General features: G+C 42.5%; 1 protein-coding gene across 1 annotated transcript in view; it reads right to left on the bottom strand.

Moving 5' to 3' along the window:
- Positions 1-2,369: 2,369 nt before the first annotated feature.
- The window catches only part of CD38 (CD38 molecule), a 25,642-nt gene continuing 15,073 nt past the window's right edge, over positions 2,370-12,938 (bottom strand). Inside the window, exons 2-8 of the mRNA XM_009699433.1 lie at positions 11,091-11,220; positions 10,285-10,420; positions 9,397-9,479; positions 7,558-7,634; positions 6,744-6,836; positions 4,387-4,473; positions 2,370-2,451 (exon numbers count right to left, since the gene is read on the bottom strand). Of these exons, the coding sequence (XP_009697735.1) occupies positions 2,370-2,451; positions 4,387-4,473; positions 6,744-6,836; positions 7,558-7,634; positions 9,397-9,479; positions 10,285-10,420; positions 11,091-11,220 (688 nt within the window). The remainder of the gene's footprint in view (positions 2,452-4,386; positions 4,474-6,743; positions 6,837-7,557; positions 7,635-9,396; positions 9,480-10,284; positions 10,421-11,090; positions 11,221-12,938) is intronic.

The raw sequence follows: 12,938 nt of genomic DNA, 5'->3' as shown, positions 1-12,938 counted from the left end.
TTAAGGACAAGCAGCAGGACACAGCAGAGGACACCAAGCTCTGTGGGCACTGGGAGTGGCACTGGGGAAAGGGGCTGAGGTGTGCCCAGAGCACACCACAGCCACCGTACTTGGGCTGACCCTTCTCCCTTTGCAAGTGCTAATGAGGGGAAAAGCAAATGAGCCATTAGTGTCCTGCACCCTCTTCTCAGTACATCCACCTGCAAATCCACAAAATTTGCAGCCCCTCTTGGCAGCAGGGTAATCAGCCAGAATGAAACCAGGCAATCGCAAGTTCATTTATTTCCCTAACGTTAACTTTGTTTACTGCCAAGTTTCCTTGTAAAGATGTGTCATTTTACACGCCTTTGAAAGAAAGACTTTTTGCTGGGACAACTTTCTTACCAACCACCTGTGTTACAAAGCTGTCATTTACTCCAGCACAATTGCCTGTATTAAGTGTGCACCTCATCTTTCAAAAACACAGATTTGCTTCTTAGCATTTTACTATGTAACTGCTGATAAGAACAGTGATCTTTCTTAACTAATATGGCTGAGAACAACATATATATCTGGATGCCTTGTGTTCAAGATAAAGACAGAGGATGTTTTGCTTGCAGTCACCTACAGAGACAATGCCTTCTGTGTATAAGGTGGAGAGTGAGGCAGCGACAGTACAGTCCAGGGAGGATGCACACTGTGACCTTTGTCTGCTTTCTGGGGTGGGTATATGTAGAGTCTCATATGTTGAATGAATTTCTGAGTTATTTTTAGGAAGTGGCTTATTTCCATGTTAAGTCTGAGGTTAACTAGAATGTGAAACAGAATTAACAACATTTGCCATCAGCAATTTTATACAGCCTATTTTACTGTCAACATTTTATATTACAACAGAAGAGGTACAAAAGTGAGCATGAAGACAAACTCTTGACCTATAGTCAGAAATAACCTGTTTGAAAGTACTGGTATGTGTCTGCATCGATGCATGTAACTATTAACATAACAGAGTGCAAAGAAAAACAGATTTCACTTAATGTAAACATTATGGGTGAGGTCTTGGGTGTGGTCCAGCTATGCTCAGTGCAGGCCTGTGTATTACTGAGAAAAGGTTTATCTAGTCAGCCTGTATAGTTCCATAAGGATGCTTCACACTCTGGGTAGTCACTAAAACACATGGCATTACAACCTCCTACCTGTGGGATCATGGAAACCTCGGCCTGCCGAACGACCTACACTGGCACCGCAACACCTGGGAGTGTGTCTGTAGCAAAGCCTGCTCTGTTCTCTCAGTGCCAGCGGCACTGCACAAAGGCACCACAGCCACAGCCACAAGCTGGCCTCAGATCTTTCTGTTGTTATAAACACTGCACTTGACTACACATATAAGACTGACAAAATAGAAACGAAAGGAAATCAGTGAAACCTGCTGTTTCAGTGTACTACGGCATGTCCGTGCTTGTGAATTATACACTGCAAGGCATCACCTTTCACCTCAGAAACTGAGGTCAAGAGAGACTCCTTATTGTGTCAACCTTTCGATGTTTGTCTCTATTCCAATGGATGGCCAAGTTGCAGCCTGAGGGACCTTTTATGAAAGCTGGAAGGCTTACACTTACTGCTATATTAAGAATAAAATGTAATGTGAACTGCAACGGTGATTCCAGTAGGATTTTAATGGAGCTGTCTGAGTCAGTCTTGCTATTTTCTCTCCCCAGTTACACACTCGATACCTTCTTACAGATGCTGGCAACCCTCTGAGTGGTTTCTGGTCTTTTCTTGGCTCAGCTCAGCTGTTTCCCCACCAGCCACTTACTGTGATGCCCATTAAAAGGTAAGAACTGCTCTGCCTTTTCCATCGCTTGCTTTACCTGCCTAGAGGTGCCACAATCCCTGGGAGAAACATGATTTATACTATGTGCCACTGGGCAATATTCCCCTCTGGGGGACGTTACACTGGAATACAGGGAGAGCATAGCACGCTCCAGCCGTTTCCCATCCAGCCTTCCAGCGGGGAGGAAGCCGAGCGCTGACCGGGGCGAGTTCTGCCCTCACTGGGAAGGCTCGTTCTCCTCTGTGCACAGCCCGGGGAACCCCTGCTCTGAGCCTCTGGGCACAAGGGGAGCTCTACAGGAGGGAGCAAACCAGGGCAAAGCATCTGCCCTCAGCCACCGAACGTGTCCCCGAAATAGTACGTTTGTGTGCATGTGTGTACAGGAATCACACCTAAAGTATCATCTCCTGTTATTTGGCTGTTAGTGTCACAGCAAGGATTTCTGGTTATGGACTGTGCGCATACCACACTACTATTTATCACTCTAAGCTATGTAGCCACATCTTTTCCAGCATTACACACAAATAACGAAAGTCTTCAGTAGTGCGAGGACTCCAGTTCACGGAGTTGCTGTGGTGTTGGTGCAAAGTCTGCAGTCTGTGTGGTCAGGGTTGTGCACACACTGAAGGAGCTGAACCGGCCTGTGATAAAATACAAAAAAACCAAACAAATATTTAGTAACCACTTTGCAAGTACACCAGAAAAACTCCACAGTTACTAAATGCAACGTGAAAGTCAAAGTGCATGTTACATCTGTGCTTATCAAGTGGGTGTCTTAGGATAATTTTTTAGATCTTGCTGCAGAAAGATAGCTTTGGTGTTTATAGGGGCTAGGGACAAGAGCAAGTGAGTATGAAATTCAAAGCAGGGTGTGAACTCACAGCATGTCAGCTACGCTGCAATAACAAAAATAGTTATGAAAAAGAAGATCTATTGCACAGCCTACAGAGTTGCTGCCATGCTGGAAGTTCAGCATCTTGCTTACTGAGTGCAAACCCCTACTGCCACAATGTGAAGCTGCTGCTAACGATGTCAGATACAATCAGATTTTTTGCTAGAAGTACATCCAGCAAATCTAGTTTTTGAGTTACCTCTGGAAGATGGTGCTGACATGGACAAAAGCCAGAGAAAATGATCAGCATCAATTGCTACATGGCATGAAAAGCCAGATGCTCAGCTGACACAGACCCACACAGTTCTGTTTGCAAGGACTTCAGGGGAGTGAAGCTAACTTCCACAGTCTATCCTGAAGAGTTTTACTGCATATGTAAGTTGCTTATTTTATTATTGCTCTGTATATAAAATAGTAAAATTAATTGTCAGTGTTGCTGTACACAGTTGTTTATGTATGTGTTACTTGAGCTCTGACAAAAAGCCCTACTTGTTATTCTACCTTAAGAAGCCAGTTGTGAGCCACAGCAATAAGTGTGTCAACAACCCTTCATGATGTGTTACACCTTTCTCTTTGCACTGAGCCATGAGGAATATAAGCTACTACTTATTTCCCCTTCCTCCCTGGCCCTTTAGCTTATTGCATCATAGGCTGAAATAATCGGTACCTACTTACAGGTCCTGGGAGTATTGGTTAAAGGCTGCACTTACCCAAAGAGGAAGCGAGTACACGAGCATCACGATTTGGCAGATTTATGCACCACACCAGTGTTAATTTTTTCACAATGTGCACAGCATCCATTAATCGGGTTCAGCAACACCTAAACAGGAATATATTGCTCTGCCTTCAGGATTAAAGTCCTATCACCAGATAAGGCATTTGCCTCCTTTGCAGACCAACTTTTCCTTATTTAAAACTAATATCATGAACTCAGTAGTCTATAGAAATGTTTACTTTGGAAATGTTCTTATCCAAGTATGAGTTCTTCACTCAAAAAAGCTGTTCCTGACATGTAAGGTGACTAATATTGAGCATTTGCTGCTTTTCTAATGTCACTAAAGAACACTTTTTCTCTGTGTGATGATCTCTGAACCCACACAGAGAGATACAGGGTCTCAGGGTTTTGTGTCTCCTCAGCAGGCATATAGAGATTTCAGGCAAGTCAGAACTTGGGCTGCTGTTTCCTGGACTCCTGTTTTTCTCTCCTGACAATGGTGAATTATAGTAATGAATAGTGCTTACGGTGTCTCATGCCTCACTCTCTGACAAAGCACCTGGACAGAAAGTAAACTCAAACTATCACGAAGGAAGTAAGGACCATCCTTGACACACTGCACTATCTGCATGCAGCAGGGAGGAAGGCTGCCTATTTGCTTCTGATTATTGTAGGTAAAAGCCTGGCCAGGTGAAAATCTCTTGAAGGAGGCTGGATTGCTCCTTCCCTGAAGGCAACTGAACATGCTTAATGGCAAGTACAGGGCAGAAAGCAAGCCCCAGGCCCAGCGAACACCAGGTCTGCAGCACAAGTGGAAGCTCCTGAGAAGCACACGGCCACATTGAAGGGACATGATGGCAGTAAGAGGGGAGTCTGCTCTAGTTTGCTGTAAACCTATATTAAGTCAAGAGGGAGATGCAATAGTAATTTTATATTAGCAAGTTGTCACCAATAAGAGCAAGTAATTACCTGTAATTGTCTTCACAGGTGATCTTAAAGTTTCGCTCTTCTAAGATACTCGTTAACCTCCTTATGGAATGACCTGAGCATGATTCACTGGAGAGAAAAGTCTTTTGTTACTTGTGTTCCTTGTGTATACAAGAAGCTCAGCTAAATTCCACAGTATGTCACTTTGCTTTATTTCAGGTAACTCTTTAAAAGCTTGTTTGCTAATGTGGTGTGAAGTCCACTGGGTTTGTGGAGTTTTGGCTACCATTGGGCCTTTATTGGTAGAAACTATGTGATGTTCAGCTGTGCATCTTGCACAAGAACTTTGTGCAAGAAGGTATCTGTGGGAAATAGCTCAGTTCCCTTCACAGCTCAGCATGCTCTAGAACTGCTCCAGAGCTGCTGGTGGCCCCCATCCACAGGAGCATGATACAAGGCTCATTCAAATCTGTGGAAGGACAAAGAGATCAAGTCCTCTGTGTGATGAGAAAGGGCCAGTCATGAAAACCAGCAGCTAAGTCCCAGGTAGGACGTAAGACAGGAGGAAGTAGGTAGAAAACATGGGAGGAAGGAGGCTATGAGCACCTCCTATCTGTTTGATTCAGTCTGTGGCTCCTGCTATTCTGTTTCGACAAGGGGCTGTTTCAACCACTTTGCTATTGGTAGGATTCCTAACTTGTGTATTTCTTTTCCATCCAGCTAATGGTTTCATGAAGCACGTAGCAATGTCATACCTTTGAGATCTTTATCTCTATGCTTAACTTGCTTGAAATAACCCAAGGGGGCCCAAAGCTGTAGTGAGAGGACTGACAGAGAGACACAGACAGAGACACTGCAAAAGACTTGTTACTTCGGGATAAAAGTCATCTCCTGGTCCAGAGTATAGGACACACATCAGGGCAATAATACAATACTCGGGCGAATCCAGTTCCTAACATATGGCATTAGTGGAAAGCAGAGTTGTTGTTCACTAGACTTGCCAGATGTTACCAGTGATTCAACACAGAATACAAATCAGAAGATAAAAGGAATGCACATTATTGGAGTTACCCTCCCTCCTTCTTCTTGGAAGTAAGTAGAAAAGAAAAAGGAAACTGCTGTGAACTTGGCACAGGAGGAGGATATGCCAAGAAGGCTGGCAGGGCACTGGGTTGTTGAAGCTGTTGAGGAGGAGCATGATGGTTTTTCTGAGGTTGGGAAATCATGGAAGAAAGGATCAAGTGCTGTGTCTGGAGGAACTAATGTACAGATTACTCCATGTCCTTTTTTTCTGTAAACCTCTATGCAATGGACCACAAGAGCATGTCTGGCATGCTGACCACAGGACAGATGCATGCCTGTGAGCTGTGATAGGTATGTCAGCTTGTGTGGCAGAGACACTTCTGGGTGTCTGGGCTAGGGGAGGGGTTGCAACACTGGAGCTGGTACTGTGTCAGACAGTGAGGCCGTCTAAGCAAGGGTGTCTGCTGGGTCCACACTCGTTCATGAGTTGCACTGCATCATCACCACCTGCTTCCTGACCCACGGCATCAAAGCTGCTGCCTCCATCATGGAGGGTCCTCAGGAATGGGAAAAACCATGGCAGTGCATTATAACCAGGTGAACCACAGAACTGGCTCTGAAGACAGAGGTCAAAGGCACTGAGCCTCATGCTCAGTGCTTTAAATGTGATAGATCTGCAAATGAATGTGATGGGGATGAAAAAGGTCACTCTGAAAGGCTCAGATGTGATTTGAGGTCACTGTTCAGGTATCAGAATTTCCATGGTAAGCATTTAAACTACAGATTAGTTATTAAAAATCACAGAATCATTTAGGTTGGAAGGGACTGCTTGAGATCATCTAGTCCAACCAATATCAGCTAGAGCAAGTTGCCCGGGACCCAGTCAAGTTTTGAGCACGTCCACAGATGGAGACTCCACAACCTCTCTGGGAAACCTGTTCCAGCATTTGAAATTGTTTTACCAAAATGGTTCTGCTCAGCATAATTATACTGTTCCTGTAGACAAACATATTTTCCAGCTGTTCACCCTTGCAAACGTAGGCTGCTCTGTGACTTCAGTGCTGCACCCATAATAAAGGTCTATAAAGCTCAGTGGGCTTGGAAGGAACTTAAAGGTCATGGGATTTCTTGAAAGAAAGGAAAATGTAATTGTGTCTTAGCTACAACTCTTTAGCAGTACCTACGAAAAATACTGAAGAAAACAACAGTACAAATGTTATTCTTTCCAGTAAAGTAAGCGGCTAGGAGAGTGAATGTACAGCAGATTTTGTGAGCAGATTTAAGACAGTGTCACTGTTAGACAGTCACTCATCAGAACTGAGCTGCGCTGTCTGCTTTCTACACACTGCTCATCATTTCATGCTGGCGTGACTTACCTTTGAAGTCCACCAATGTCATGCATAAGCCAAATGTGTACTGCAGAGACTTTATCTGGATTTAGGTTAAAGACCTCAATACTTCCGAAGATGCTGTAAGAATGGGACATGAAAAAGCAAAACATCCTTAGTTATCTGACAAAGCTGTACGGAGTATGTTCCCCAAATACTAGTGCTTATTAGTGCTGCTATTATTCTCAGTGAAAGAACATTATCTTGCCAATGGATTTTCATAGACTGTTTAATTGCCTTAAGGTAAAATATGTTCTCCCCAGTCTTATTTCACTTTCAGGAGAACTTCTGAAACTGTCTGCAGACTGAAACAAGATGAATTTTTTCCTTCTTTAGTGACTTTTCTCCTGTTTGGTTTATTGGCTACTGGTTCAGTTTGGTGCAAGGGAAATGAATGTGGCTGGTCCCTCGATCAGCAAATTCTCCATCTTTCAATATTATTCAAGACCGCACTTGCAGCCAGGTAACCCAAGGAAGCACAGTCTGGAGGGATAAAATCCAGTCAGCTCCATGAATAGCTAGAAACATATAATTCATGTGTAATGAATAAATAAACTGTAGTAATAAAGTTACATATTTGTAGTAAAAGCATACTGGATACCCTATCTGTATACTCTCTGAAGGATTTCAATTACAGTCACTGTATAGAAGGAGTTAGTGAATCAGCTCTACAATAGCCAGTGGTTTAGACCCCTATATGAGTTTACCGAAATCCATTCTCTACTGGAACTTACTGGCAAAGACACATTCACCTGCATGCAGGTCCCAGAGAAACATGGATGGTAGCATGCTGAGTAAATACCTGCTGCTTTTGAAAGCTCCAGCTTCTACTGATCCATTGAGCATCACTTGAACCACACCGCATGCTGCTTCTGCAAACTGAACAAAACAAATGGACATTATAGTCTGACACTACATGCAGTGTCACATCAGGCTCAGGGCTAGCAGAAATTACTGTAACTTCTTTGGTGTCATCAGAACTGACTTGCACAAGTAGAGGATCTGGCCAGTACTTTTGCAGAACATGTCAGTGAAAAAAAAAAGCCTCTAAAGGCTATGGCAAAACTGTGATAAAGCTGCATTAGCCGGCTATGAATTGGCAGTCTGAGGTTGCATGGGATTGGTACAGCAACTTTGCTGTCACTGCTGTTTTCAGTTTTTATAGGGCTTTCCAGAATCCCAGCAGCTGCAGCTGCCTGACGGGGCTGTAGTAACTTGGAATAATCCTCAGACTGCTTTAACTCGGGAGGTGAGGACAAGCCAGAACAGAGGTACCACCAGTTTAAGAACATACAAACCATTGTGTACTTGTTACCTTGTGAGTCATGCTGTGTGTTCTTCTGTGGCTTGGGATTTTTCTCCCCAATTGTTTTAGTAAAACTCATCGCCGAGTTTTGTTTGATTTGATTTTTAAATTACTGGATCATGTAATCACTGCCTTTTTATTCTTTAAAACTCATGTCCAAATATTTAGAGACTACTAAGGTTACAATATAAAGTACCCACTCTAGATACGTAATCCATTGGAAAGACAAAGAATTTTTAAAAAGCTTAACACAGGTGACTGTACTTATGAAGTCTTCCAAGCCCTCATACATCTAAAAAATGTGGCTCAAACTCAGACCTTGAGAGCTGTGAAGTTGCAGGAAAGTTTCATTATGTGTAACTTTCTAATGTAATAAGCATGAGTTTTAGTAGATCTTAAATTTGTCTGGACTAGAAAGCCTGCAGTCAAACAAGCCTGACTCTGTATGGTGGTTTATCCCTCACAGACTCTGGAACTGAGAGGATTAATGAGAACATAAAAACTACTTTGAGCTTGGAATGCTTATGTACACTAGTTTACCCACAAAACAATTTTTTTTACAGTGAGTAGACTTTTTCTTAGGTACATGAGAGCTGAAGCATACAGGAATGCTTGTTTTCCACCTGGGCAGTCATCTACTATCTACTACAGTTCTATCAAGGGTGAAGTCTTGAGAGACATGTAAAAATAAACTGATGCAGGAGAGCAGACTTTTTTCTGGCAGTGTTTTTCTGTAAAGTGCTGATTCAACAAAGCCAGGCTAACTGCTTAACTCGGACTAGCAGGGTCTCATTCACATGATGGGAGCCGGTACGCGCATACAGGTGGGTACACCGTCGGGAGACTTGCCAGATACTGTTGTGGGGAGGATGCGCTCTTCAGGTTTGTGCTGGGAAGGTGCAAGGGGATTCTCAGGTGCTTGGAAAATTTCTGTGCCAATTTAGGCACTGCTCTCAACATTAACATGCTATAATGTATTTTATTTTAGCAATTTCAGTCCTGTGTTTTAATTAAGGTGGTGATTATTATTATTGTAAGCACTATTTGCAAAGCTCCAGCTGTCTGCCAAGTGTTGTTCTAGACACTGGCACACAGTCTCTGTCCACAAATAAGAATGCCAAAACTACAGTGACTTTAAATATTGTACACAAAATATGGGACCTTGGAAATACAAATTTCCAATGCCACAATTTTTAGCACCTGAGGCTAAAGCTCATGTGAACTTTTACTATTCCATGGTCTAAGTCCAATCTGTAAACTCACATTTTTGGCAGTGTCAGGAACTTAGTGCCTTTCAACATTCTTGGATTCAGGGAGATTTATTCTAGATCTTACCATCTTGGATGCCATTTTCCAGAATACAGAACTAGGGTTGCTCTCACATTCACTTCGTTTTGGACAAGATTCATAGTTGATTCCTGAGAAGAAATGCGTTTATAGAATAGCTAAGGTTAGAATGAATATTGTTGCAATGTTTATATGGCTTTGAGAGCTGATTAACAATGGCAAAAAGATTTGCCCCTTACCAAAGCAAGAAGGCTACATGAGGAAAGGGCTCTAAGAGGAAAAGGAATTTGCATGTGTTCAAAGGTCTTCCCGTTTGCTCACACACGTTTCAGGGAGGCAGCTGCGGGCCCTGTATGCAAATAATTCTCAGAAAACTGAGAAGAGAAAACATGTAGTCCTAAATGTGAGAAACAGGTTGGCTCTTGACAAATACTGTCCGATTGCATTGAAAAATTAAATTTTGCCCAACATTTTCAGTAATTCCAGTCCAGTTTAGAGGCTGCTACTCTTAAAGCACCAACCCAGGAGTCATGTGGGCAGCAATAACCCCAGGGTACCTACCTGTTGCCCCCACCACTTTGACTGGCCTATGGCCAGGACCTTTTTGACCAGCATTCTTGTTTTGTAATTTGTGCCATAGAAGTCACAGGAAGAAAGCAAGTAATCTACATAAAGAGGACTAGATGTGACCATTAGTCCAAGCAGCAACTTGGTGTTTTAATAACAGCCAAAGTTGTGTTTTTTAAATTAACCTGAGAACTAAGTATTATTTTCAGTCCTCCATAACTTGGGACATAAATACAGTTAACGTTTTAAACTAAATTACAAGAAAAGAATATGTGAAAAGGATTGTGTTTCGGTCTAGATATACAAGAGAAAAGAATAATCTGGAATTCCAGCATTCATATTTGTTTTGCAAAAAATAGGACTTATTACCTGGGGCAGAGGGGTCTCCACACCATGAAACCCTATCAGCCATATAACCCAACAAGGTGTCCTCCAAGGTAAGGAAATTTTGATTGGATTTTGTATAACGATGAGCGAGGTCACTTGTCTTGCTCCAAAACAGTGACTGTGAAATAAGGTACAATGTCTAATAAGTGATACTTATACTAGACCTGGTCAGGAAATTTTCCTGGAGAAAAACAAAAAGTTTTCATGATAATGAAGGAGTTTTAGTTTTTATTGAAATGCCGCAAGTTCATCTTAGTGAGTCAGTTCTTATTTCTGCAGCCCACGCTCCCATTTCCAAAATCTTTTTGGGTAGTTATTTTTTGTGGAAAAGAACATGTTCAGCCTGCAAAGCATTTTGAAAGAATGGTTTTGACTATTTCTCATAGGATATATACCTAATTTGTTGTGTGCTTTTGAACTGCACATGGAAGAGCAGCTTTTTGGAAGCAGTGTCCCACTAACAGCATGATAGCATGCTCCTTACAGACAGCTGTATGCTCAGGGAACAAGGACATCTCCATCACTTTGCCAGGATGATCCTGGTACTGAGGTTTGGGGCAAGCCTGACACAGGGATGATTTCCAGCGATAGGGAATGAACAGAGTTACTATGGTCCGAAGGTGATAACTGCAGGACTGCCACAGTAAGCACAAGAGCAAAATACCATCCTCATCCACCTACAGACCCTCGCAGTCATTACAGACAAGATCCCATCACTCAGAGCACTGCACAGACATGTCATCCACAACAATCCTACTTAAGCAGCCCACCATGCATTGTACTGTTACCTTGTTACAGGGTACAGGATGACTTGCTAACTCCATGAAAGGCTGATAATCTTCTGCTGTAATATTACAGGGATTCTTGTAAATGAACGCATGTTTTAATGATTCCCATATTTTTAGGCAATCCTTATCTCTGGCAAAAGATTAAAACATAATTAGTATTTATGGCTGTGAAAGGATCTCCTTCTGTTATGGTCAAACGCTATGGATCAGATTTTAAAAGAGTTCTAACTATGCTCAGGCACCAAAATATATTATCCATTACAAAAGCAGGGTATCTTCAGCAAATTAGGTATAATCAGAGGAATGAGCAGTTCTAACACATCTTTCTCTCTCTCCTGCATTTTAAGTTACTGCTTATTGCAATATCTGAATGCTTTCTATGGTTTTGTCCCTTAAAAAGAGCAGTACTGGTATCACATAACCAGAAGATCAAATTTCTTAATTATTCATACCAAATCATCAGAAGCAAATGTGGCAGAATATACCTTGTACATTTTAAAAGTACAGCTGAAGGATACTGCCCCTTCAGCTACAGTGAGCCAAAAATATGCCTGTGTGTCTCCCTATGGAGGGTTCGGCCCTACAGAAATAATATCTATATTTTTTTCTAAAACAAAAGCAAAGGTCTGGCTGTTTTGGATCTGATATTATTTTCATTTATGCACTAATTGGCAGCTATTGACTTTGCTGGAGCCACAGCTGATTTTCACATGTATAACCAAGGTCCAGATCAGGTGCTTGGTCTCCAGTGGGTTTTTTCAGTCTCCTTCTGATCCTCCACCACGTTACAGGTTCTGGCCCTTTGGCTCTCACTGGCATGAGTCAGAGGAATTCCACTAAATTTACATGGGGGGAATTGCTTCATGCCACCCTGTCACCTCAGACTACGCTTGTTTCTTAAGATGCTGCTTCGTCAGCCTGGGAAATAAAGCACCTCTCTGCTGACAGAAGCAGGGCTCCTTCTGTACTACCGAGAGGAAATCTGTTGCACAGTGCAGGCAAGCATTCGTATCTCTGTAGTGAGGCAGTGCCATGCTCCCTTCCTGAGGCTGCAGCATAGAATGACACTTGGGACAGCTCAGGACATTTCCCTTCTTGTACTCGAGGTAATAAACAAAACCTTTGCGTTAAGATAATTCATAATTATTGTCTGTCTAGTATGTGTTTTCAAGGCTGTCCCCTATGGGTGCACTCCCCTTCCTCTTCATGCTCCCATAGTTTCAGGCCCACGTGGAAAGCCTGCCCCTGTCATTACAGCAGTGACAGTAATGCAGTGATTCTGCACCCTTCTTTTCCCTATTGTTATGTAAATTTAAGATGCTGACTGCATTATCCTGCAGTCAGCTATTCTGACTGTCTTTGACTCATCCACTCTTTCTTCACTGTTTGCAATAATCTCCCGGTGTGTTCCCACCAAAAGTTGTTTGAAGAATGGAATTTGTCTTGTGTGAAGAAACTGATGCCTTCAGAGCACTATAAAAATAGCACTGATCAATTAGTATGTGACAGACACACACCTGCAGCCTTTGTTACCAGTTTGTACTCTTGTAACATGTAGGATGTGGAATTTGATTAGTCTTAAAAACAGTCCTAAACGGATTAAGAAAAACAGTAGTAGTTCATTGAAGATTTCCAAACATTTTCAAGTTAGTCTTCCCTACAGTTGTGTGATCTCATTCCTACTACTGAACTTCAGCACGATTTCTACTGAGTGCCCATTTGAGCATCAGAGGGGCAAACTGGAAGGCAGAGAGTTGAGTTGTTTGTATTACGTGGGCCACATCTGAACTGTGGGACCCAGAACCGCTTGTCAGCTCCTGGCCATTTCCTCGCTGTCTGGACATGAAC

This window comes from Cariama cristata, unplaced genomic scaffold, assembly GCF_000690535.1.
Source record: "Cariama cristata isolate BGI_N322 unplaced genomic scaffold, ASM69053v1 scaffold3834, whole genome shotgun sequence".
Classification (NCBI taxonomy): Eukaryota; Metazoa; Chordata; class Aves; order Cariamiformes; family Cariamidae; genus Cariama; species Cariama cristata.
This window is presented reverse-complemented; position numbering and strand designations above follow the sequence as displayed.